The sequence below is a fragment of the Schistocerca cancellata genome, chromosome 3 (genome assembly GCF_023864275.1).
Source record: "Schistocerca cancellata isolate TAMUIC-IGC-003103 chromosome 3, iqSchCanc2.1, whole genome shotgun sequence".
Taxonomy (NCBI): domain Eukaryota; kingdom Metazoa; phylum Arthropoda; class Insecta; order Orthoptera; family Acrididae; genus Schistocerca; species Schistocerca cancellata.
The window spans coordinates 274,999,567-275,027,527 of NC_064628.1; the positions used below are offsets into that span (position 1 = coordinate 274,999,567).

The 27,961-nt window shown below is 41.3% G+C and overlaps 1 protein-coding gene across 1 annotated transcript; it reads left to right on the plus strand.

The window, feature by feature from the left end:
• Positions 1–14,911: 14,911 nt before the first annotated feature.
• LOC126176257 (protein yellow-like) lies at positions 14,912–24,581 on the plus strand. Its single transcript, XM_049923403.1, has 4 exons — positions 14,912–15,209; positions 17,121–17,346; positions 21,740–22,007; positions 24,261–24,581. Exons 1-4 carry the CDS (start codon positions 14,912–14,914, stop codon positions 24,579–24,581), a joined length of 1,113 nt encoding a protein of 370 aa, XP_049779360.1.
• The last annotated feature ends 3,380 nt before the right edge of the window (positions 24,582–27,961 follow it).

Consider the following 27,961-nt stretch of genomic DNA (forward strand, 5'->3'; position numbering starts at 1 on the left):
TGATTCTGAGATGCTTCGTTTTTCTGATGAAGCATGGCTGCATTTTTCAGAGTACGTAAATTCCCAAAAATCGACGCTGGAGCTCTGAAAACGCTCATTAATTACATCAACAATATTCGCTTGATGTGAAAACAGGTGTGTGATGTGCAGTTACTGCTAGACGAATTACTGGATAGATCATTTGCACGAATCAGTTCTAAATCCGTGTGATTTCTATCTTTGCAGAATGTGAAAGACAAGGTGTATGCAACCAGTCCCAATTTGCTCGAAGAGTTGTAAGACAGGGTTCGGCTAGTCATTTCCCAGATTTCGGCAATCGAAATTTGTCGAGTGTTTGCTAATGTGTTCAGAAGATGTCAGGCTGCTCTTACCACAGGCAGACATCATTTTGAGCACGTACTTTAAATAAAGGTAAGCTTAAGTTAATAATATGGAAACGTTGTTTATGTTTAACTCAGAGGAAAAGTGCGTGCAGCCGGTTACCGGCAGAAAATTATTACCCTAGGAATATACTACAAGCCCCTACGTATTGTTGACATAGAGATTTTGAGGATAAGATTGGAATAATTATTTCACCCACAGAGACATTCAAACAATTATTCTTCCCGCGCTATGAAGGTCACTGTAAAGGGAAGAAACCCTAACAACTGGTACAATGGGATGTACCCCCTGCCATGCACCTCTCGGTGGTTTGTAGAGTGTGGATGTAGATTCAGTTTTCGAGAATCGCGCGGTGGCGGTCGGCGGTTGCGATGGTGGCGGCCGGTAGCCCATAGTGCTCTGAGCCATTTTTGAACGAAAGAAAATAGAGTCTCATGGTAGCTAATGACTATAACATGCTCATAAACCATACAGAAACTAAGGTAACCGTCTGATAAGGTGCTGGACTTAATGAATCGGTAAATTATAATGTTTGTCGAAAGACCATTTGGAAAGGTGGACAAATTTTACTAGCTTGGAAATAGAGTAGACAAGGAAAGAACATACCTGAAGGATACAGTAAATAGGAGTGCACATGGGGAAAGTGATTCCCACCTAAATAGACTGCTGCTAACGTAGAGTCCAGAGAAAGGTTTAAGGTATGTTTACTGGACGACTCTGTATGGGTGGGAAAAGTAAACAGTGAGAAAGGCAGAAGTGTAATAACTGGAAGCCTTTGAAGTGCTGTCAAAGTGATGGATTTACTGAGTTAGGAGAGAATAGACTCTGTAACAGATCAACGAAAAAATTCTTTAATAAAAAAGAATATTGTGAAGATCTCTGTGAGGCGGACGAATAGTGTGTTGTGACAGAAGAAGAAATGGATACTGATTTGCGAAAAACAGGAGATCCAGAGTAGAGAAAATCAAATGGTTCTATTGGCTCCGAGTACTATCGGACATAACATCTGAGGTCATTGGACCCCTAGACTTAAATCTACTTAAACCTAACTAACCTAAGGACATCACTCACATCCATGCCACACAGGATTCGAACCTACGACCGTAGCAGCCGTGCGGTTCTGGACTGAAGCCCATAGAACCGCTCGGCTACAACGGCTGGCCCAGAGTAGAGAAAGAGCTTTCGCAGACTTCTGACTTTTTGGAACCACTGTGGGAACCCGCGAAAAAAAAACTTCCAATTATGTTGTGTGTAGAATGTATCAGACTGCAGACATACTTATTACTTTGAAACAAGAGCAGCCACACAATCTTGGAGTTAGCAAATGTGACAGTTATTTCACAGTCGCTTTGGCAGCTCACGCATCCTAGTTGTGGACAAGAATAACAAACAGAAATTCGGAAAAGAGATTAAATGACTTGTTAAATGACTTTCAGTTTGGTTTTTGACAAGGTAAAGGCAGTAAGAAGGCAGTTGTGTCGTTGCATTTGATGATGGAGACAAGATTTCAAGAAAACGCTCGACATCTTAGGGTTTGCCCTTCTAGAAAAGTCGTTTGACAATGGGAAATGTTGTAAGATCTACCAAATTTTTGGAAAAACTGATATAATCTATCGCGGTAAACGTGTAATGTATAACATGTGCAAGAACCAAGACGAAATAAAGAGAGACAGAGGTCAAAATAAAAGGAAGGAGTGGAATTAAAATTCAGTGAAATATCAAAATAACATTCGCTGATGGTATCTCTACACTCAGTGAAAGTGAGAAAAACAGCACGGTCTGTTGAACGCTATGAACATTACAATGAGCACAGAATATCGACTGAGAATGAACCGAAGAAATATTAAATTAATAAAGAATATCATAAAACCATTACGCGTTGTCGTTGTTAACTATAAAAGATGTCAGTTTACTGAAAATATGACCGTGAAGACGTCGGACTGTGACATCAATTTGTAATAAAACTTAATTTAGCGGCGTAAACCTATTCGACTTCTGTGATCACGTTCTGACAATTGGTAATAGGATGTAACAAAACTGCTGTAACAAAAGGAAGGTTGACATGGATAAGCTATCGATGTGTAACACTGCATCATTGGATTATATAATAACATAACAATATAATGACTGCAATAATCATTCCTAATATGATGAATACACATTGAGGTGCTATTCAAGGATTAATCAAAACTTACTACTCATACAAATAAAATACTGTATTATCGACCTGACTGATTTACTGCAATGATTTTAACAGCACACTCAATAAAACTTTATATTGGAGTGCCAAAGTAATTAGCAATGAAAGGTTGTGAAAGTAACTGATAAAATAAATAATTGGTTTATACCGGTCTTATCTCGAAAGTCTCAGAATGTGAACGCAAAATGTCAGTGAGAGAATGCACTTTACAAATAACTACCACTTCCCTGGACTAGTGCTGTGGCATTGCTGTTCGGTAGCAAACAAATAATTTCCATATCCGTCTTTGTTCCTTTTACAACAATGTTACGTTAATTATCACATAGTGGCACATTTCCTCTTGAAGTACCTCTATATAAAGGCAAGTTATAAATATTGATCATCACAGGATGTTCACAGTTTCACACTGAGCACGCGACATTGCCACAACGAACAGGCTGCCAATGACTACTTCTCTCATCGTTGTTACGATAAAGAAGATCCCTACCTAACGAGTGAAGCTCTTCTACAAGTACAATAAATGCTTTACATGCTTTGTTTCCTTTTAACGTCCGTTGAGTTTTTGAGTATACTTTAACTTTTGAAATAACTATTTACACAAACTATATTTTCCATCAGCTTTGTCATGCTACTAATACATCTTACGCTAGCTTAACAATGGCGCATACTTTGAAATATCCCGTATCGGATTATGAATTAAAATTGATAAATTTGCAAATAAAAACTATTCTTTGCGTATAAGTTTCACAAGTGAGTGACTTTAGCGGTATGTTACATTCTTCACATGAGTGTATCGTTTCAAAAAGAGGTTAGCAATACACTGAACGTAAAAACTGGTGACTACGTAGTGGACGAAGTGAAGGAATTCTGCTACCTTGGAAGCAAATTAATGAGAGACGGGCAAGAAGACAAGAAGGACAAACACAGTAGAAATGAACAAGCAAAGATGGCTTTTCTCGCTTTAAGCAGTTTACTAGCATCAATTATACATATTTATATACGAGGAAGATATTTCTGAGAATGTACATCTGAGGTAAAGTAAATCTTAGACTGTAAGAGAATCGAAATAGAACAGAATCAAAGTGTACAGTGTTACAGAAGGATGCTAAAAATATTGTGGTGAGAAATATTACGATAACCATTCCACGAAAGATGTTGATGATGATGAGATGATGTTTGGTTTGTGGGCGCTCAACTGCGTGGTTATCAGCGCCCGTACAATTATCCAATCTTTGCTCAGTCCAGTTTCGCCACTTTCCTGGATGATGATGAAATGATGAGGACAACACAAACACCCAGTCATCTCGAGGCAGGGGAAAATCCCTGACCCCGCCGGGAATCGAACCCGGGACCCCGTGCTCGGGAAGCGAGAACGCTACCGCGAGACCACGAGCGGCGGACCGAAAGATGTTGGGAGACCTAACGAGATGAAGGGACTGGATTATAAAACGGGTGTTAACACATTACGGAACAACTGCATTGATACTAAAGGAAGACGTTGAGGGCAAACACTCAAGGGGAAGAATGATACTGTAGCGTATCGAATAGAGTCTTTTGACATTGGTGTAAGTTCTGCTCTGACACGGCGCGGTTGATACAAGAGAGAATGCTGGTGCTTGCCACATCAAAGCACTCAGAAGACTTATGGTAGAAAGTAGCCAATGAGTACTTCTTACGACTCCAACAAATCACTCCTTTGTTGGCACTCGTGCATTTAGTGGATAGATTTATACTGTTAACGGACTGTTGTCATGTTCTCTTCTTGATCTGTCAAACATCCGAAATAGTTTGCCGTGTCTACCAGTAAGGCTGCAAAGTTCTCTGAAGGTGTTAACTATGAACTTAAACAGAGTCGTCCGTCCACCTCTCATCGCAGTGTACTGCACCAGAAGAGAGACTGGCAACGTACGTGACCTGGAGAGCGCGGAGTGGCTGTTCTGTGGCGTGGAGCATCATTTGGATGTATAACAGACACACACTTGGATGCTCTAACGGTGGACGAAAGCAGCGCGATTGGAGTACGGTGTTCAGTTTGCCATACTGAGCACCCATCGTGGCGGCTTTGTGTCAGTGTGGTAGGTCAATCCACATCGAGGAGGGGTCACCAGAGTGCAAATCGTCGAGAACTACCCATTTAACAGTTCTGAAAGAGCATATTGAGCGCCGACAACCGTTTCACTTGATCAGTCTCTTCTCAGGACAAACGGTTCTGAAATAGCGCCACTTCCCTCGGTTACCAGGGTCCCATAGGATATGGTGAATGTTAATAAGATGAATGTTTGGCCTACATTAGGGGACAGGATGAGGAACATATTTTAAATGGAGTATGCAATTGTTGTTAAGGTGCTGTTGAGAGGGAGAAGTGAGGGGTTATCTCCAGCTAACAAATGTTTCGCCTCAACAGTCATCATCCCCATTGGAACGTAGCGAATTTTGAGACTGGGTATTTTTGCTTACAGATTTGTATCATACTTACGATACGGGATCTTAAATCAAAATCTCTGTGACAGACAACGCTTCACCGCCACTCCGCGTGGTGGTCGCTGAAGCATACTCAGATTTTACGGTTACTGAGACGGTGAAAACTGTGTTTCTGAGGTGCTCGCCATTTGGCACCACCCAGGAGTCACGTGTCGTTTATCGAATGCCACGGAATCGTTGAGAGTGACACCTTTGAGAGAAATTAAACAATAAAGAATGAGTTGTACCAAGTTATCGACACAGTTCGTATCTACCTCTATTGTTCCCCCAGCTGCAAGGTAGAAACTTGTTTCTGACAGAGTTACAAAATATTCTAAATCTTGCTGACCTTGCACACGTTGATAATTTCCAACCTGTTGCATTTCCCACTGAAACGCACCTATATAAAGCGTCTGCAGACGTCGTAGCATCACACGTTATGGTAGACCGTCCTAAGGTAAGTGTAGTGCCTCACGCATTCGAAGTGTATTAGTTATAATGGCAATTTTTCAGAATCTAATGATGACAATGCATTGCGGTTTGATTTCTTAATGTTTCACATCTGAAACACCTGAGACACTTTCTTGTGGTTAATACCTGTCTTAAAAAGTCGGCGGTAGCACCTACGAATTAGTAACGAGAAAGAAAGCTTTGGCGTAATATTGTGATCTTTATTTTGCGCTAGCCCTTACTTTTCGGGGTAATATTTGACGCAGAATGAATACTAGTAGTCGACGTTGATACCTGTGTGACTGGCTCGCTCCGGTATGAAACTACGTGGTGACACAATTAATTGTTCATAGAAGACTTCAAACGGACACAATGTAGCTGGGTGCTTTTTTCAAAAAGCACCAATTATTGAGCATCTATTTCCCTCAAAGTAAGATAAAACTACCTTTTTTTATATATATGCACTGCCTGAAAGCGAATAGACCGAGCATTTAAAATAAATTTATCGACTAAGAGACAATCATTCTTAAAGTTTTCTTGTTCAAAATGACTCTATCCTTTCACTGCAGTAGACAGCATGTAGATGCAGGACACCTTCTCAGTAGACACTGATAGTTCGGTGAAGTCGCGACGTCCCAGGACAGACGAATTCAGTAAAATGACGCCTAGCGTCCGTGGGGAACATCTGGGAAAGTGCAGATATTTCTATTGGATACTGAGGAGGGTGTACTGAACATCATTACATCAGTATTTACCTCATCTGCAGATTAATAATTATGGCTTTTACAAGCTGCTCGTTTATACGCTGGGTAGCACATGCAGCAAGCCCTTAATGCTGATTTTTTTCCTGGACAGAGGTCAGGTGTTGTAATGAGGGCACGTGTATGGATAACTGTTATCCTATACTGAGAGTGATAGTCCACCCTGTGGTGCAGTTACAATCGTGCAGAAAACTTGTGCTAGTAAAGTATGCGACATGCTTGAGGAAAAACTGTTTGACACAGAGAAGAAGCAACCACGACACTGATTCGAGTATATTAAGGTGCAACACTCACACACACACACACACACACACACACACACACACACACACAAACACAGACAAACAGTTCCAACCTAGAACCTGGAAATGCCAGTCTATTTATTTATTCTAGTGTTCCCTCTTCTTTCTGTCTATCTCTCCCCCCGCCCCTCTCTCTGTACAACCCTCCCCTGCCCTCTGTCTGCCCATCTCGTCCTCCCCCATTCTATACCCATCACTCCGTTATCATCTCCATCCCAGAACGATGTTCGTGGTTTTTATTAGCACAGTGTATCTTTCTATGTAGTAAGTAATACATGTAACAAGTTTGGTTGTAGTCGATCAGATAGGCATACATTCTACATCCCCTGCTGATAATCGAGCATATTGCACAAATATACTATATCTGATTCTCTACGGTTTTACGCTATACTTCTCCAGAGAGGATCTTACATTTATCTGTGATATTCACTTTTGTAGGTTCATCTCACGTCACGAAACTCGGTGACACAGTTATTGGCTCGCTGCAATACTCATTCTCGTCATCTGGGTGAGACACTGAACAACACAACCAACGGACAAACTGCACTTCATACTTTTAAACGGCTCAGAGGCAACAAAATAGAAGATATGAATACGAACAGGCCATTTGCGAACAGCTTTACATCGCACTTTCTTGTTCACGCCAGCACCGCAAGTAGAAAGCAGTATTATTGTACAAATACAAATTCATGTAACTAACAAATTTTGCTGAAATTGCTCCAGAGGGTCCTGATATATGCTTGAGTTTAACTTTCTGTTCATTGCAAGCCATTTGGGATGTAGGTGGATCTTAAACTCTCAGTTAGCAAATGAAAGATTTTGATAGAGAACAAACAATGTATTTACCTTAATAGTGTTCAGAAGTCATAATACACTCCTCGAAATTGAAATAAGAACACCGTGAATTCATTGTCCCAGGAAGGGGAAACTTTATTGACACATTCCTGGGGTCAGATACATCACATGATCACACTGACAGAACCACAGGCACATAGACACAGGCAACAGAGCATGCACAATGTCGGCACTAGTACAGTGTATATCCACCTTTCGCAGCAATGCAGGCTGCTATTCTCCCATGGAGACGATCGTAGAGATGCTGGATGTAGTCCTGTGGAACGGCTTGCCATGCCATTTCCACCTGGCGCCTCAATTGGACCAGCGTTCGTGCTGGACGTGCAGACCGCGTGAGACGACGCGTCATCCAGTCCCAAACATGCTCAATGGGGGACAGATCCGGAGATCTTGCTGGCCAGGGTAGTTGACTTACACCTTCTAGAGCACGTTGGGTGGCACGGGATACATGCGGACGTGCACTGTCCTGTTGGAACAGCAAGTTCCCTTGCCGGTCTAGGAATGGTAGAACGATGGGTTCGATGACGGTTTGGATGTACCGTGCACTATTCAGTGTCCCCTCGACGATCACCAGTGGTGTACGGCCAGTGTAGGAGATCGCTCCCCACACCATGATGCCAGGTGTTGGCCCTGTGTGCCTCGGTCGTATGCAGTCCTGATTGTGGCGCTCACCTGCACGGCGCCAAACACGCATACGACCATCATTGGCACCAAGGCAGAAGCGACTCTCATCGCTGAAGACGACACGTCTCCATTCGTCCCTCCATTCACGCCTGTCGCGACACCACTGGAGGCGGGCTGCACGATGTTGGGGCGTGAGCGGATGACGGCCTAACGGTGTGGGGGACCGTAGCCCAGCTTCATGGAGACGGTTGCGAATGGTCCTCGCCGATACCCCAGGAGCAACAGTGTCCCTAATTTGCTGGGAAGTGGCGGTGCGGTCCCCTACGGCACTGCGTAGGATCCTACGGTCTTGGCGTGCATCCGTGCGTCGCTGTGGTCCGGTCCCAGGTCGACGGGCACGTGCACCTTCCGCCGACCACTGGCGACAACATCGATGTACTGTGGAGACCTCACGCCCCACGTGTTGAGCAATTCGGCGGTACGTCCACCCGGCCTCCCGCATGCCCACTATACGCCCTCGCTCAAAGTCCGTCAACTGCACATACGGTTCACGTCCACGCTGTCGCGGCATGCTACCAGTGTTAAAGACTGCGATGGAGCTCCGTATGCCACGGCAAACTGGCTGACAGTGACGGCGGCGGTGCACAAATGCTGCGCAGCTAGCGCCATTCGACGGCCAACACCGCGGTTCCTGGTGTGTCCGCTGTGCCGTGCGTGTGATCATTGCTTGTACAGCCCTCTCGCAGTGTCCGGAGCAAGTATGGTGGGTCTGACACACCGGTGTCAATGTGTTCTTTTTTCCATTTCCAGGAGTGTACGTATAGCAGTTCATGACGTCCAGTCTTACAAATTTACTGTCTCTGATGGACACACGTCCAGATCATCCACTCTCGAAACTCCGCCATTTCTCTCCCCACATCCACCACTACTGGCAGCTCACCTCCAAATGCGAAACGCTACGCGCTGTTAACAGCCAACTGCCTAACACTACAATAGCAAATTCTAACAATGCAAACCGGCCACAGACTGCACACAGCACAGTTAGTGATTTTCATATAGAGCGCTACATGGCGTTACCAACATAAAAACCTAAACAGCCTACTTAGCTATAACAATGCATTTGTAATTACTGTCTAAATATGTTCCCTAGGTTCTAGACTGGATAGTTAATTTTAAAACATAGTTACATGATAACAGTTTCTAAGTGTGACAAAGAGTACATGTAACGTGAGGTGAAAATTTTATAGCAAAGACTAAGTTAAAAAACAGGTTATCTCTCAATAAACGGTTTTACGTGTGAAATGTGGTGCAATCCTTTAGTCTTCCTAGTACGCAGAGTTTCAACTTCAACACAATTATCATGTGGTATACATCGGTAAAGAATACTGGAATTTTTCTCAAGGTTAGCATCTATGTTATTTTTCTCTGAGCCAGCCGGCGCACGTGGCTGCCTGCGGTGCGAGTCATTGTCTTTGTTGGCGCGCGTCATTATTGGTATTAGGAGACCTAACTTCTACAAATTCACCTTGTCCAGAGAGCCCTGCCCTGTTTGAATCCTGCCAGTTCTGATGAAATTCAGGTCTGTGGTTACGATTATGTCGTCTGTCGTCATGTCGGTAGATTCCATAGTTCCTTTCTTGTCGGTTACATGGTGGAGAATTTCTCCCTGAATCGTAAGTCCGTGCTAAACTGTTGCGTCTGAAGTTATGCTGTCCCCCTTGTGATAATAACTGTTTTGGTTCCCATATAGTCTGTTTCTATGGTTATCTCTGTCATATTCATTATTACAGAAATTCGATCTTTCTCTGTAACTATTGTTCTGCCAACGGTTGTCATACGGGTGGTGTCCGTTTTTGTCACGATTTGCGTTGTAAGAATAGCCTTGTCGTGTCCAGTTCCTATTTCTTTCATGGCGGAATTGTGATGGGTGTGACGTGCAATTGCTGTTCTCCTGTTTTCACGTTCCGCGATTGTCAGTGTGAATTTGTAATTCTTGTAACAGTTCCGGAAAAGCTTCAATGTCGTCTTTTCAACGTCCTGCCAAAATAATATGTCGTAAATGTTCAGGCAATTTGAATAAGCAAATGCGGATGAGTTCTGAGGGGCTGTATGGGTTTGACAGCTACTGATTCTTGTGCAACATGTCTTCAAAATATTTCACAAGACTGGAAAATTCAGATTGTTCGAAATGTTTCATCATTATGATGCTACTTGAGACCAATATCCTGAGAGGAAGGCATGATAAAATTCTCCTTCGCTGTGACAATCGTGAATGACCGATCGCATTCTTACAGTTGGTTCATTCTCTAAATAGCCACACATAAATTCTAATCTGTGCTCTATTGATCAGTTGGGAGGAAAACAATGAGAGAATTGATAAAGCCTGGCTTGTTGATGAATGTCGTTGCCAGAATTCTTAAATGTTTTGAATTTACGTGTAGTAATAAACAGCTTATAGTCAAATTCATCATGTGGGCGAGTCGCATATCGGTCATTATTACTTCGTTTCGGCGGTTCCATCTCAAAATTCGGTGTACCTTGCCAATTTCTTTCATAATTTCCGAAGTGTCCTGTGTTCTTATTTTGTGGCTGTTTCGTATTTCTATGTCCCTCTTGCCCTATTGGAGCACGAGTGTCCTCTGAAATATGTAATTCGTGTATTACCTGTGTCAACTGATCTTGTACTTCCCGGACTTCTCTTTGGTGTTGTGTATTAATTTGATTCTGATTTTGTTTCAATATCCTAATTTGTTCGTCCTCTTCTGTGTCATTAAAACTACCGGTCTTGTGTCATTCAGATTATCATCTACCTTCGTAGATAAATTATTTAGCTGATCCGAAAGTTCGACTGCTTTCTCTGATAATGAACTAATTTCGTCCATGTGTCTTTCTGAACCAATTTTCAGAGTATCTACAGTGTCCTGTAAGTTTTCCTGAGTTTTTGCAAGTAGCGTAACCGAATCGGTAGTTGCAACTGAGTCAATTTCAGCCCGCAAGGTCTCGTGATTTTCGTGAACAATAGTACGCAGTTCTTTTATGGCTGCTTCGTGATTCTATAATGCATTTTCATGACGCGAAAAAATAGGCTGAAAATGCTCACAAATTTGTGTTTTTACGTCATTACAGACTTTTTGACATTTAGATTCGATTTTAAGTAACTCAGCAGTTAAACCTTCACGTGTTTTTTAAAGCGTGGTGCATAACTTTTGAAGCTGTTACTGTGACTGTTTTCGATTTTGTTCCATTGCGTCTAACTTTTGAAGCTTTTGTCCCATTTGTTGTTTTAATTGTTATGACATTGCACTGGTGTCTGAAACATGTTCCTCAGTGCTTTTCAGCAGTGAATTTGCACCGGAAACATTCACATTTTGACAAGCAGAAAATGTGTCTTGACTTATTTGAGAAAACGGTGAGGACCCAAAACATGAATCTACAGTATTTGCGAAATTGTGTCCTGTCATTTCGGATTCCTGAGGCGAGCTGTTGCTGACCGATCGATCGATAATGCTTCCCTGTTCACTAATTGTATCACTGTCTACACTATTATTTGCAGCCCACTCCATTTCCGTATGCACAATTACCAGATTACTAGTTTGAATATTAGTTAATTCATTACACGGTGGCGCTAACACACTGCTTTCGTCTTCACTGTCATTTCTCAGTTTACTTTGGAGCCTAGTATTACGTTTTTCACACGCCATTATTGTCACAATATTTCACTCGTCAACACGGAAGAGCACAATTTGAAGAGCAAAGTAAGGAAACACATTAACATAGCATTGAAAATAACATCTCGTTAATTGCAAGCGGAGCTGCGAAATACTTGGTGCAAATCTACATGCATGCCACAACTGTTCTACTGTATAACAATGAAAAACTACAACTACAAAGGAAATTCTCTCTATAATTACGCGCTAGCAATAAAGAATACTTACACTAATTACAGAAACTACAAGAAAAAATCGGAAGATTCCAGTGAGGTATCCTCGGCTAAGGGTTGACATATGAAACGTCCCCCTTGAAAAAGTTAATGAATTACTGTGCTGATAAACCTCTTATTATATGCTTTTTAAACAGCTGAGCAAAACTGAACGTACTCAGACATTACTCTCTTTACTTATTCTGATCAACACTAAACTGACACACAATGTTTTTAGCGCAACGCATTCTGACTTTCAATAATCCCTACAAAAGAATGGCACTGACTAACATTAAACTATACCTTTCAGAAAACACTTACCTCACAAAAATCTTCGTTACTCGAACTACTGCAATACAGCGAGCGCCACTACTGCCAGCTAAATGAAAGATTCAAACTGCTGAAGGCACTAACTGCTGATAGGCATAGTTAGCAAATGAAAGATTTTGATAGAGAACAAACAATGTATTTACCTTAATAGTGTTCAAAAGTCATAATATATATAGCAGTTCATGACATCTAGTCTTACAAATTTACTGTCTCTGATGGACACACGTCCAGATCATCCGCTCTCGAAGCTCCGCCATTTCTCTCCCCACATCCACCACTGCTGGCGGCTCACCTCCAACTACGCAACGCTACGCGCTGTTAACAGCCAACTGCCCAACACTACAATAGCAAATTCCAACAATGCAAACCAGCCACAGGCTGCACACACCACAGTCAGTGATTTCCCTATAGAGCGCTACATGGCGTTACCAACATAAAAACCTAAACAGCCTACTTACAATGTGTTAAAAATGTGACGTTAGGCATGACAAGGAGAAAAAGTTTAAGGAAGGTTTGAAATTATGTTTGACGTTTGTTGGAAGTCTGTAAGTGCTCTCATTCTCAAGCACTTAATGGTGATAGTTTTGAGTATGTTGCGCTCCGCCTTAAGAAAAGGTAATTTTTCAAGCATATCGTTGTTTGTGACGTATCTCGTGAACTATGCGTCGTATAATTATTTAATTTTACTCCACGAAGAGCGTAAATGTAGTGAGTGGCAGACTATTTCACTTTCATCATTTTGTACGGGGCGGTTCTGATCCCCAAGTGCTTCTTTCCACATAGAAAGAGTCATGTGTAACAAATTGGTTGAAATTTATCCAGCAGTTTAGGACATGATGAATACACAAACATACGTTCTTGTTATATATACCTGAGCGTGTGTTTTTTAGAGTTGAAATATGTAGAACATACAGGGAGAGGCAGCTAAGACAGTCCATTCGCGATACGTCCATGACGAGGAACTTTATTGAGGTGCAGTTTTCGCTAAGTTATAGCTGATTATGTGTTGAATTATCTGCTGCATGCTAGTCATTTGTAAAATGATTCAAATGGCTCAGAGCACTTTGGGACTTAACCTCTGAGGTCATGAGTCCCGTAGAAGTTACAACAACTGAAACCTAACTAACCTAAGAACATCATACACATCCATGCCGCAGGCAGGATTCGAACCTGCTACCGTAGCGGTCGCGTGGTTCCAGACTGAAGCCCCTAGTCATTTGTAGCTGCTGAATAATGAAACCGGCTTTACTTTTCTAATACAACAAAATATTTCTTCTGTGAAAGCGGAAGTGCCGTCAAACAGAACTTCGAAGACACAACACGTGCAGAATGTGATCAAATAGTAACTAGACGACACCGCCACGAAACACAGTCAAATAAGAAGAGATATCCTTCAACCGTGTACTGTGTGCAATCAATGCATACACCTCGCTCATGCATGATTCGTATGTTTACCTGTGAGCTTCAATCCTGTCGTCGGTGCGTTGATCGTGTTTTGGCTACACAATTTGCTCATGATGCCATTCAGACTTTCAGGACGTTACAATGATCGTAAAATAGGGTATGCTTTTCATTTAGAGTGAAGGTGAGCAAAATGTTAGAGCAGCAATGCGGTCTTACGCAGAAACCTATCCTGATCCAACTAAGCCCTCACGATCTGGTTTTGCACACACTGTAAAAAATTATCGTAACAGAGTGTGTCTAGAATAAATTACGCTTACTACGAAGAAGAATTGGCGAGAGAAATGCCACTAACCTTTAGTAAATCCACATGACAGTACGAGTGAGCCTGAGTGTACGAGTAGAATCTACCAAAGAAGTGTACTACGATAAGCACGATACAGTACAATGAATTTCTCATATTTCGCTACATGGCACAGTGGTGACAGCGAAAACTACAAATAGTCTCTCTGTAACATTTTGTTTACAAAGCTTGGCAAACATATCTTCAATATACCATACTGATCAGTTCAAAACAGGCGTAGGCCGAGAGAAGTAGGTAAACAACGACCTTGATCTGTAAACGTGTGGTGGGGGCTTCCATAAATGACGTACTTCGTTGCTATTTTATTAACAAATCTGCGGTTCCCCAACGTACACTCTGAACATTTAGTATACTTGTGGTACCTTCACTCATGACGGCGGGACAGTGGATCCATGAATGTGTCTCTTATTACTCTTCGATCAAGTTCCACACATGTTACTACATAAGCGCTTTCTTCGAAGGCTGTTCATAATTACTTCGAGAAAATTATAGTTACATAAAAAATTAAGTCGGTGAGATAGTTTGACAGTCACAAACTGTAAAAATAGCTTGCATACGACAGAAAATGTGCAACATTGCCCGCTATAACTTTTTGAAAAACGTAAGATGATACATTTACTCCGAAAACTATAACTGGAACTAGATAAAGGTACAGTTTTCAAGACGGAGGTATGGTGATCTATAACGAACAGGACAATGAGTGAATAGTTTCGACCTAAATGCAGACACGAAAGTCGACACTAAACATTCTAAGCAGGCTCTTAGGGCTAAGCTAATAAATCACACGTAAGGTGATCTCTGTAGCTCGTTAATTTTGATGGGGCACTGAATGTCATTTACAAAATATTCACAGACAGTTACGAGATGGGGCCTCGCGTGTCGACGTTTGCGTTGCTGGTGCTGCTGCTGGTGGCGGCTGGTGACGCTCACCACAAGTCAAGCCACGCCACGAGGCACGGCGGTCGAGTCAGAGCGGCCCACAGGGCCGGCAAGGCGTCCCCAGTGGCGAGGAGCAAGGGCGCTTCCGAGGAGCCGCTGCTGGTCACCATCAAGGCCGCCAAAGAGCTCGAATACGACTTCGGAGACGATGGGACGCTGGAGAAGGAAATGAAGGCAACCGGACGCTACGACCCTAAAACGGTGGTTGGATACGACGTAACACGTAAGAATCCCAGCTAGAAATACATTTTTCATGTTCCCTATTGTTACATATTTGTTATCGCATGACGCTGATCAATTCAAGCAGGTGACATAAATTCAGTAAAATCAGTAGCTTTGCCGTGGTTATTCCCACAGAACGGGGCAAGATGAAGGTGATAAGAGAGTGACGAATGCCGGTGCCTGCCACAATAGGTTAAGGAATGAAAATGATTACAGTTCATGTGAACAACTATAGAACGAGCGCCTTATCACAGCGACGTAAATTTTCGATGTACTAGTTTATTAGTTTGCTCCCAGATCATGTGAGGTGCGTTATTTAGGATATGACATACTCGGAGTGAGATATGGCATGTACGTAGCGTAACAGATCAGTGTGTCACATCTGAAACGTGTGTAACAATTTGTGGAAATATAAACATAAATGACTACTTAAGACCAGTTGTAAACAAAGTAGGCCGTAGATTTCTGTTCATTGTCAGATATCTGAAAAATGCAGCCACTCGAGAAGATTCCATACATAACTTCCGAGCGACCCTTCGTAGACTGTTGCTCTAGTGTCCCGCACCTATATCAAAGACAGCAAAGAGGTGGTGGTGACCACGTAAAATGAAGGGCATTTCGAATGATAAAGGGTTTATTTGAATCACAGAAGAGGGTCACGAAGATTCTGAAAAAAGAGATATTGAGAATGTTTGTAGACAGACACAAGCTATCCACTGAATACCTGTTTATACTCACGAAACAGTGTAAGTCTGTAATCAAGACATGTGTCACAGCCCGCCTCGTATCGGTCTCATGGGGACTGCTAGGACAAACTGCAGTTCGATAATGTCTTTGTGGAGGTGTAACCGTTTCATATATCAGAAACTACAAACATGTCGGATAGTGTTGTGGGCAACCTTCTGCGTTATTAACATGTGTGGTAGGTACGGTGTCGAGAAAGAATGCACACTAGTTTGCACGAAGAAGATAAGGATACAATAGTGTAAGATATGCAACAAAAGGGTAGTTGGAGCTCATAGACAAAGAAGAATTTATTATGCTCGTAAAGAGTAATGGCAGAAACTATTTCTACTGAAATTTACATTGCTACGATCATGCCATTCATTCTTAGAGGAACTCGGATGATCTGAAGAGAGTCATGGTACCAGTGACCTGCATCGGATTCTTCTCTAGCGTAAGTGTGGAAAACGCTTTATCGACTGGAAATGCCTGTGAAGTTCTAAGGTTCTCGAATGCAAATATATTGCTCTGAAGACATACGTGGAAAAATATTTTCCGCGTGAACCAACTTCATTGTTACAGAACATGTTTACTTATAAATCTAATATAAATGTAACTAAACTCATGTTTGAAGCTGTTGTCACTTGTATTCAGGATCATTAAGCTGCCGTGGGAATCATCTAGAATCAGCAAACTATATTATTTTATTGTAACATACTGAGATCTGAAATTACTCCCTATTAAAGAAATAAATGAAATGCATATTTATGGAAGTGTAAACAGATCATCGATTACAGACTACAGTGATACGAATAAAACTGCTTGAAAAGTATTCCATCGTATTGTTGTATGTTGATGATGCAAATGTTTCTAAATACACGGTTGTATATTTTATTTGTTAACATTTCTGTGTAAACTGATTGAGACTGACAGAGTAAGCCTAATTCATGTATGCCAAAGTGTAGCAGGCCTGAAGCAATGACTTCACGACGTCATCAAGAGCTAGACATGAAGGGAGAAGCACAAGCAGGTAGAAAGACAAAATTACTTTAGCGAGTACTCTTCTATGGGAAAATTCAGTATCGTATGGCGCCCTAATGGTTATGCTGTTCTTGCAGTGAATCTCAAGACTATTTATGTGTCCGATTATAAAACACAACATGAACTGCCTGTGTTCGTCGTGTCGCAGTGGACGATCACCAGCGTAACCGCATATTCGTGACGACGCCTCTGGTCCGCCATGGCATCCCGGCGACGCTGAGCACCATCCCCTATGACGGAGAGCAGAGTCCGCGCCTGAAGCCCTACCCCAGCCTGGAAATCCACCTCACCACCCAGGACTCCATCACCGACTGCAGCACCCAGCTGGTGGACGTCATCAGAACGACAGTGAGCCTCCTGTGGCATGTACATTCGTACTCTGCACACACGTAGTGTCTGTGCTGAACTGTTCTTGGCGTGTTCATCCTCATCTCGTTCGCTCTGTACTTTTCCACCCTTCTCTATATTCTTCCTCCATTATCTTTTCTGACTTATTATCTCCCCTTCTTCCAGACAAAAATAACAATTTAGTACTCAATAAGTGTTTCCAGTGCTTCTGCCCTCTCTTGTTAGTATTTAGTTCATTTCACAGTAACGTCACAGTGTGGAAAATTTTTTTTATGTTAATATTGAAAATGTTTCAATGATTATGATAATTCTTGTAACTATTTTCTTATTTTTATGTCTCGTAATAAGGCTGTGTATATCTCTAGTTGCATACATATCGATATATCACTTCCAAAGAATCCTGGTGGCAGTTAAAAAGATAAACAAGTGGTCAACCATTTCCTCGATAATGAAATAATTTTGAGGATGGGCCAATGTATTCGTTATTGTTTCACAGCTCCTGCTGTCGTGTATGATCTAGAATATATTTTAGGACACTTTAAATTCTAATACTACAGAAAATAACTACTTCTTACTTTTGCCATTGCTTTAATTCGTATTTCACCTAAAAATGAACATTGTTTTAAAATCGATCTCATGGTGAATAGGGGTAGCATTCCTTTCATAAATGGCAAACATTTTCGCTATTTTAGTTACACTCAGTAATTTATCAAAACTCGTCTTCGTCATTGTTTCTTCTCTGATTTTTATTACGATTACTTAAATTGTAGACAGCAAACTTGATAAGCCATGAAGACGTACCACCTAAGGACCAGGTATATCAAGTTCCAGAGTGAATAATCTTCTCCTCGGTACATTAATCTACTATTTTCGTACAGACGTCTATCTTCGTCAGTTTCAGCTGTGAGTTCTTTCACTGACCGTCTGTTTCAGAAAACATGGTCTGATGATGATACACTATACGCCCTCGACAACAGTGCTTTGGACCTGATAACGAGTACCAAAAATGTGTGTCCACCCAAAATTGTCATCTTTGACCTGCGGACTGATGAAATAATAACTCCATAATAATCCAGAACGCAGCCTGCAACTTATTTTACTCCTATTTGTGGGTGAGTATTTATTCTAAAAACAGTACATTTGTAAATAATCTTCGTTTTATGCCAGAGAATTTATTATAAAATTAAGAAAGATTTGCGACGCACCAATAATGTCCGCTTGCTGACTAGTAGTTTTATTCTCCATTTCAAGAATTATACACCTCATCCAGCCAAAACACTTATTTTCCACCGGTTTCCTGTATTTCTTCTCCCGTTAGATTTGTATCTAATGATTGTGAGAGATAATCTTTAATTACACATTCTGCTGAAGATTTCATTTCATTAACGAATAAGCAGCAGTTATTTCATTCCTAGTATCATTATTCGTAATTATGACCATCCTAGTACATTCATTTACTGACCCATGACTCATTTTCGTTCAATAATGTAGGGACAGACACGGTCTTATAAAATTTTAATCGTGCCTGTTTCCGTGTTTTTTGTGTTCAGGCACTTGTTTTCATTTCCACATTTATTTGACAGTGCTCCTACGTTCTTCTTACCAGCGCGCATATTGTATGGAATGTCTCCCTCTCTCCAACAAAAAACTGTAGTGCTGATATTACAAAAACGGCTATATTTTATAACTTCAGCAGGTATTTCTTGTACACCCCGAGGCTTTCCACTATTTTGTCGGTTCGCTACTGCTTTTTTGTCCATGGCCAGCTAAAAGACTACGTAACTACAATCAACCTACTGGACGTGTACCAATCAGGTTTCTGTACACATTGCAGCACGTCATTTGAATTAATAAATATAAGAGATGACAAGAAGCTTGCCATGAATGTACAAGAGCCGCCTATCATGTTCTTCCTAGACTTCAGTAAAATCTTTGATATCGTCGAATTCGATATTTTACTTGCCAGACTAAGCAGCATAAATTTCTACGAGTGCAATGATTTCGCTCATACATTAAGTTTCTCAAAGCAATGCATAATGTCCGGCACCACAAAGTCACAATGGAGGTAGGTAGTACCAGGCATCGCCCAGGATTCGGTATGTGAATGAAGTCTCATATGTTTTCTCCTAATGCAAATACCACATGTACGCTGATGACCTACAGCTGTATCTACGTGAAAAGCCAATAATCCTGAAGAAAGCTATCGAAAATTTCAATACCGACCTGTGTGCACTGTCAAAATTGGCGCAAAATATAAGACTGAAGCTCAACCTACAGTAAACCTATGGAGTACTGGCTGCCATTACTTGGCTGTTTAGCCGGAAATATAGGGAATCCCTACTACCTTTCACCCTAAATTGGACTAATTTCAACTTATAACCCACAGCAAGCAGTCCTGGAGTAATGAAAAATAGGAATCTTCAGTTATTCGCAACACCGATGTTATCCTACAAGATCTTTCTCAGAAAAACTCATGGCACCTAGAACTGGTTATGAATGCCTGTGTTCGTTATATTTGTGATGCTCGACTCTTTGATCATATTTCACCATCATACACACAGCTATCCTGCCTGCGTGTAGACAAGTGCAGATATTTCCATATCCTCTGTCTTGTCTACTGTCTTATCAACGTATACTGTCCCTCATACCTCTCCTCCTCTTGTTTGAACAATATGGCAGAAGCACCTATTCCCATCAGCTCAAAATCCTTTTTATCCCACTCCATCGTCCGGCCATAATGTCGAAGTCCTTCTCATTAGCAGGAAACCGACTCTGGAATAAACTTCCGCGTTATTTAGTGATCTGAATAATGTATCGAGCTTCAGAAGACATTTCATGACGTAACTCTTAAAGCATCAATAATGATTCTCACTGCCCCTGCATGCACTCGTCACCCTTCATTATACATCCTTATTTCAACCTATCACATTTTCGTAGTAGACTTAGCTAGTCTAGTCTCCTTACATTTCCGTTCCCCAGAACTTGCTACATCAGAAAACATCTGTTTGGTATATATGTCAATTATTTTTATGTACGCTTCTATTATTATTGTTGTTATTGTCAATTTTACTACTATTATCATTATTAATGACAGCAACAGAGCAGCACGAGTAGTAGTAGGAGAAACGTCAGCGATACCTTTATTAGTTTATAGCCAGTATTATTTACTCAGATTGTCATTAAAGACAGTCAAACGTTTTTAATATTATTTGCCACATTGAAATTGATATTTCTTAGATAACTGTGAAAGTATAAAAGGTACTTTAGAAGTGAAATGTTGGTCCGGTTAAGAGAAGCCTTATGTCCCTAATGAAATCATGTTAAATAAATAAACAAAGAAATAAGTAAATATAGTGGCTACTCAGACCAGTTCTTCGACAACTGACGCGACTGTGGGAATGGGAATTTTCGTTATATATTTCTGAATGATATGCTGTTCAAAACACTGATAAACCCCACGATCATCCACAGACGCAACGTTGTCTGTCTAAAGTTGTTGAGGAACAGGATTACAGGTTGTAGAATTACAGGTCTCCCTTGTCCATTCTTACTTGTTTGTGATATTTCCCTTGTTTACAGCATCTTGTGATATTATACGGAAAGTCTGGAAAAATTGTTGGCATTCGAAAAGGCAGCAATACGAGTATTATGCCTTACAGCATTTGGGTTAGTACTGAAACCAAGCAGTGTAGCTGTTTCACGCTTATTTACCGGACCAATCTAATCTTGGTCTTTTTCTGATGCCCTTTATTAAAAAAAAATTAATAACCGAATCGTATACATTCTCAAGTTATGAACGCTTGGTGTATGTACTCGTCAGGTTGTTCGCAATTTGTAAAATCACTGTCGAGGTAGGAGGGTAAACACTGAGAACACTTATGGGCCCATTAAAGGATTAAATGTGCTGGGCAAGAATCAACTCCGATGCTCAAGAAGTGACTATATGGTGTGAAGTTGGGGGCTGAGGAGCGAACAAAAGATGGTTTATTTCGTTTTCCTTACATAAACTGTATCTGGCAGCTGGGGGCTTTGTACTCTAAGGCCATGCAAAGTCACCAACACTCGCCATAACTTACCAAAAGGCAGCGGTGTTACAGTTGTAGGAACCTCCAACTGCAAGCGCTGACAGACACATTACTATCAAAGGTTAACCATATTACTTGATTAGACATTGATATTGAAATAAAAGGTAAATATAGTTTTTGGGATTTTTGATTGTGGAATCACATTGTTTTATCAAGAGATTTGTGGGTATTTCTCTGTTGTTTGTATAAGTTGTTATGCCAGTCAACTGAGAGTTGTCTAACCTTAGCACTGTGGCTTTTCTAGAAGACGGATGAGCAGTCTGTTGAAGGACATACAGAGGCATGAGTTTGTGTCCAGGCACACGCATGCCCAGATGGCCTGACGGCCTACCAGAGGCAATGTGCTGTCGGTGACGGACCTCACCACTGGAGCCTCCAAACACCTGCAGAGCCAGTACTTCCACCCTAAGCCCGGCTTCTTCTTCACGAAGGCAGGAGGCCCAGCCTACTACCTACCGGACAGAATCGATGGAGTGACCGCCGACGAGAACTGCGATGGCAAACTCTACTTCCAGGCGTTCACCAGCAACATCCAGGGCGTTGTCGACAAGCAGGTCATCCGAGATGCATGCGACGCGGATGTTTTGGGCATCAAGACGCAGGTAACATTACATGTTTTCCTTTGTCACACACAGTATGTGAGACACTTCCACAAGGAGCGAATACTTTTGCTGATGCAATGCCCAGATTCTAGCATATGTATACTTCTGTTTCATACATATATTTCTATTTCTGCAAGTCCTGATAAGAGCTGTGCGCTACGTCACAGTGATAAGCTTATCTGGGCGTGGCAGGAAGTAAGCCCGCTCAGCAGCGCAATGGCGTAACCGGAAGTAGACTTTTCCAGCGGATCGCGCCAAGTTAAAACTTAGCGCGATCCTGCCAGGCACCCCGTGCAGCGGCTAAGTCCCGTTCAAGGTCACCAGCCAAGATGGCGGCGCACACAGCCATGATGCAGCTTGTACTGCTTCTTTAGTCAATACTCCATCAATCTTTCACCAAATTGAGTTGGGGATTGAACAGAGCATCCCAGAGTGCCCATGAGAGCATCCCAGAGTGCCCCTGAGAGCTACAACACCAAGAAGAATCGCGTCTCGGCTTTTGACAAGATCAATGTGTAGTTGTAAAATAATAAACTATAAAATAAATTATAGCATGGCTGTGTTGGTAGCACTGCATGTTGCGTGAGGCGGGTGACCTTGAACGGGACTTAGCCACTGCACGAGGCGCCGCGCAGGATCGCGCTATAGTTTTAAATAAGCGCGATCCGTTGGAAAAAGTCACTTCCGGCGCCGCCATTGCTCTGCTGAGCGGGCTTACTTCCTGCCGCGCCCAGATAAGCTTATCTTTGTGACGTAGCGTGCAGGTCTTATTAGTACTTGGAGGCTGCTACAACATGTTTGTACTGCTGTATTTGGCTTATAAATATAGTACTACACATTGATCTTGCCAAAAGCCGAGAAGCGATTCTTCTTAGTGTTGTAGGTCTCTGGGGCACTCTGGGATGCTCTCTATGGCACTCTGGGATGCTCTGTTCTCTACATCATCTTTTTATTTATATATTTAATATTACCTTTCTTCATTCAGTTTATTGGACTATTCCTACTACAACCGGTTGTCGTCAGACGCGTTTTGTACAGGTCTTTGGCTACGAAATTTAACTTTATAATCTATGAGAAGATTATTTAGTGAACGAAAGTACACCAACGCCTAGTTACAGGAAGCTGCCCACATTGTGTGCTTAGTAAGGAAGTTAATTTTTCTTCATGTACACATTGTGACCTTTGCCAGCCCCCATCTTTGGGTGTGGGTTAGAGCTGATTTGTATTGTGTTCAGCTCAACCGCATTATGGCTGGAAGATTTTAGGATTTTCCCTTGTTAGAGGGAAAGCCACGGTGTCACTAGTGATATTTAAAAATCCTTATAGGCGTATACGGGTAAGGACATAATTTCTGCTCTGCATATGCACCTTCAAATGGAGGTTCTCTAAATTTACCCAACGGTTGTTCTCGTATTTCTACTAGGATTCCTATTCAGTATTCCTAGCATTTCTGTTACACTCTAATGAGACCTACACCAAATGTTACGATCGCATCATGGCGTCTTTGAACTCTCGCTTGATGTCTGTTCTCAAGCTGACTTCCTAACGGCTCCCACAGCAGGGACGACACTCCAGATTTAGTCGCAGTAAGGTCTTGCATGCAATTTACTTTACTAAAGCATTGCGTTCTCGTAGATCCTTTCCAACAGATTTATCTCCCATCTGCCTCACCTAACACTGGAATAGCGTAATCGCCCCTACTCATACTGCTTCTTAGAATTAACACTAAATGCTTTTAAGATGTGACTTGCTCTTGCTACTCACCACTAATTCTGTAATCAGATACTATCGCGTTATTCTTGTCTGTTATAGGCACTGAAAGACTGCCATTAGTTACACCAAGTGTAAATTTTGTGGAAGTGTTTCTGCTATTTATTAAAATCTTCCAACGATCACGCTTGATGAGTACAAAGGCATCCTTTGTGTATAATCTTATAAAGTTGCTGATACTCTCCGATCAATTTTTGACGCATTCCCATGTGCTTGAATCACATCCGAAGTTACTTGCTTTTCCGTGGGACATTCAGCGTCTTGTGTCAAGTACTGGATTCTGTTTAAGAAACATTCATTTAGTCACTCATACATTTGAGAAAATATTCATTACGGTCATGGAAAATGTGGTGTAACCAAAAATGACACATACACTAGCGTTGCTTGGTATTACTAAAGACATTCTCAAGTATATGGAGCAAGTAAAACTTGTTTTGTTATCTGTTCGTAACTTTCTGATCGAGACTGGTGGATCTGTTTCAGGTTAATCTGCCAGGAGAAATACCAGGGCAGAGCGGAGCAATAGCGGTGGATCCAAAAGGACAGTTGCTATTCTTCCCCCTGCTAGAAAAACTGGCTATCTACTTTTGGGATACGAGTAAGCCTCACGACCCAAAGAATTTCCGCTTGATCGTTCAAAATGATGAACATGTACAGTATATCAGCAGCATAAACATAGACACCAAAACAGAAAGATTATATGTAACTAGTGATCGATTAACGTCCTATCTATCAAATACCACCAACTGCTCTGAAGACAACTTCCAGATTCTGTATATTGACATAAAGAATATAGAATGTTAGTTCTATGTGTAAAAGATTTTGTTTTGTGATTTCGAAGGAACTTGGTACCTCGAAAAGATCCATCGGATGTAATTACCACTGGTTGAAACATTGCAAAGAATGAAATACAGAGACTGCAAAAACTTAAGTCGAATTTTATTTATTCAATTTTAAAACGTAGAATAACGCAAATTAAAATTCAGTACCTTGGACATAGTAAGTGAAAATTACAATTACTCGCGGTAATCAATTTAAATATTAACTCTTACAATTATACTGAAGAACACAAACTTAAAATTGGAATAAATGTATATTTACGTTATTTTGTTCTCTTCCATTACAAAGAAAAAGAAAAAGAAGAATTGCTAGTTCTATCGGCATTGGCTGTGTCCTTTTATAACAGCCGTCCCGTCATTTACCTGAAGAAACTTTGGGAAATTGCAGTAAATAAAAATATCGACGGCAGGCTGGGGATCTGAATCGTTATCCTCGCGAATGGGAGCCGTTGATGCTAAGCAAAGTAATTGGGACACAAAGAACGGCTGGTATCACACCTACGAAATAAAGGTAGCTAAATGTTAAGTCCCATAGTGCTCAGAGCCATTTTTTTAAAGGTAGCTAATTCTGTCATAGATCATCGACACGATTTATGGCGATATGATGTTGAACCAGTCGGTTTACAACGCATTTTATACTTTTGCAATAGCGCAAACTGAACGTTTGCCGCTAAGCCATTACATGAATTTCTTGTGAAACAGTTGTAAGAAAAGGGGTAATCCTCTTTTCCTTTCCATACAACTGATGCCGCTAGGATAATACACTTCTATGGAAGAAGTACTCAGAAGGAGTAACATTAGCACATATTTAAAATTTGCTTTGACATATTTAATACAACTTTTTTGTTTAAATTATCGCAGACTTTTGTGACTACACGCTGAATACAGTACTGTGATCAACTAACAGCCTTAGTGACGAATATGATAATGTTATTTTTTTTTGAGTTGCACCTGTAGGTATTATTGAATTTTTTTCAAATTTTGGTGGATTTCCTTTGACAAGATTCGCAAGGATGTGTTCACATGGTATTCTAAAATTCGCGAAAATGTATGGCAATCTACTGTTTGTCAGAAGGTCTTTAAAAAAATATACGCTGTGGCAGCCTCCAGGAAGTGGAACGTGATTCAGCATATCTGACGACTCGAATACCAATAATAGGTCCAGGTGGGTCTACGTCTACAGCTACACAAATACTCCACAGGTCATCGCAAGCTGCGTGGCCGATGGTACCCTGTACCACTACTAGTGATTTCCTTTCCTGTTCCACTCGCAAATAGAGCGAGGGAATATGCCTCCGTATGTGCCCTAATTTCTCGAATCTTATATACGTAGTCCTTGCGGGCAACGTATGTTGGCGGCAGGGAAATCGTGTGGCAGTCAGCATCAAATGATGATTCTCTTAATTTTTTCAGTAGTGTTTCTCGGAAAGAACGTCGCCTGCCCGCAGTGATTCCCATGTGAGTTCCCAAAGCATCTGTATAACACTTAAATGTTGTTCGGACCTACCGGCAACAATTACAGCTACCGAACTCTAAATTTCTTCGATGTCTTCCTTCAATCCGACCTGTTACGGATCCCAATCACTCGAGCAGTGCTCCAAACGTGTTACATGCGGCCCCCTTTACCGGTGAACCACTCGTTCCTAAAATTCCCCAAATAAAACAGATTGTATCATTCGCCTTCCTTATCATAGTTCTCACGTGCTCATTCCATTTCATATCGCTTCGCGATAACAAAAAGACATCACTGTATCAAGAATGACTCTAGCAATACTGTATCGGAACATTATGTTTATTCTTCCTACTCATCTGTGTTAATTTACATTTTTCCACAATTAGAGGTAGTTTCCATTCATCACACCAGCTAGAAATTTTTTTCCAAGTCGTCTTTTATCTTCCTACAGTTATTCAACTTCGACGCCTTACCGCACGTCACAACATCATCAGCAAACAGCCGCAGATTGCTGCCCTCCCTGTCCACCATATCATTTATGTATACAGAAAACAAAAGCGGTCTTATCACACTCCCCTGGGGACTCCTGAGGATACCGTTGTCTCTGATGAGCACTCGGCGTCGTAGACTACATACTTGGTTCTATTACTTAAGAAGTCTTCGAGCCACTCACATATTTGTGAACTTATTCTGTATCCTCGCAACTTTGTTAACAGGCTGCAGTTCGACACAGCTTCAAATGCTTTCCAGAAATCTACACTTATTGAATCTGCCTGTTGCACTTCATCCATAGTCCGCAGTGTATCCTGTGAGAAAATGGCAAGCTGAGTGCTTCACGAGCGATACTAGTTACGATAACTAAGTTGCCGTGTCCCCGCCATGGAATTTGCAATTCTTCAATTCTTATTTTTAATATATTCCGTTCCAATTTTATTTTATACTACACACGACTGGCTTTTTAGACTTAATATTCCCCTCCATCTCCATTCTTTCATTAAAGATAAGTGAAATAACAGTACTATTGTAAAGAAAAATACATAGCTGGTTACAACTAAAGACGCTGAAGGGATCGGTAGCAGTTTTCAATTCTTTTTGATGAAGACGTCAGTACTGTGCTATACATGCATTCGTAGAGTGAAATGAGAGACTGAAGTGTCAGCACCATCACCGTGGTAAGCTGTTACGTCAAACACGCGACCGTCTTATACCTATTGCGCACTTAAAATCATGATAACATTAAACTTCAAAATTCACTTGATACAGAACGAGTTGAATTATTAGAACAGAGCGAAGCTTCGCGCCATCTCCACACATAATACTGGTCTGAAAAATTCTCTGCTTAACAAGGTGAACAATGATTTGAAAAGATTACAATGTTAGCAGAGAATTTCTATGAAAAACCAAACTGCTTAACCAGTTCATATCTTAATACATGACTCAGGGAAGTGGGGTGGTCTTTGTCTCTGTTCTAAGCAAGTTAACCAGCTGACAATAGGTGTTCTAACCAATTAGTTTTGCAGTGCTGCAGTCTTACCTCAAACTTCTTCTCTTCATATATAATAACATTATTCAAAATGTTTATACTCTTCGCTTTAAAATATGTACATCATATTCACCCTTGCTGTCGTTTACAATAAGTCTTTCTTAATCTTACAGATACAATCACAAGTCAGCACAGTGCATCACCTACAACACTTTAACTATAAATGTGTGAGACTGCACAAAGGCAAAGGCTGCGTCAGAACAAGACCAAAGGTTGTTTGACTGTAACTTTCTCTCTCTCTGACGATCATATCAATAACTTACCAAAATCGGAATGACACGCTCACCTAACATATCCTCTACTTTCCCTGAGTTGAATTTTGTACTACGGTCATTTCACACAGGAATAA

What these genes read in the sequence shown, in the direction of transcription:
- LOC126176257 (XM_049923403.1), top strand. Translation starts at nt 14,912, where the DNA reads ATGGGGCCTCGCGTGTCGACGTTTGCGTTGCTGGTGCTGCTGCTGGTG. An exon ending in CTCCTGTGGCATGTACATTC is followed by an intron (nt 17,347 to 21,739) that starts GTACTCTGCACA and finishes ACGGCCTACCAG; the next exon opens with AGGCAATGTGCTGTCGGTGA. An exon ending in TTTTGGGCATCAAGACGCAG is followed by an intron (nt 22,008 to 24,260) that starts GTAACATTACAT and finishes GATCTGTTTCAG; the next exon opens with GTTAATCTGCCAGGAGAAAT.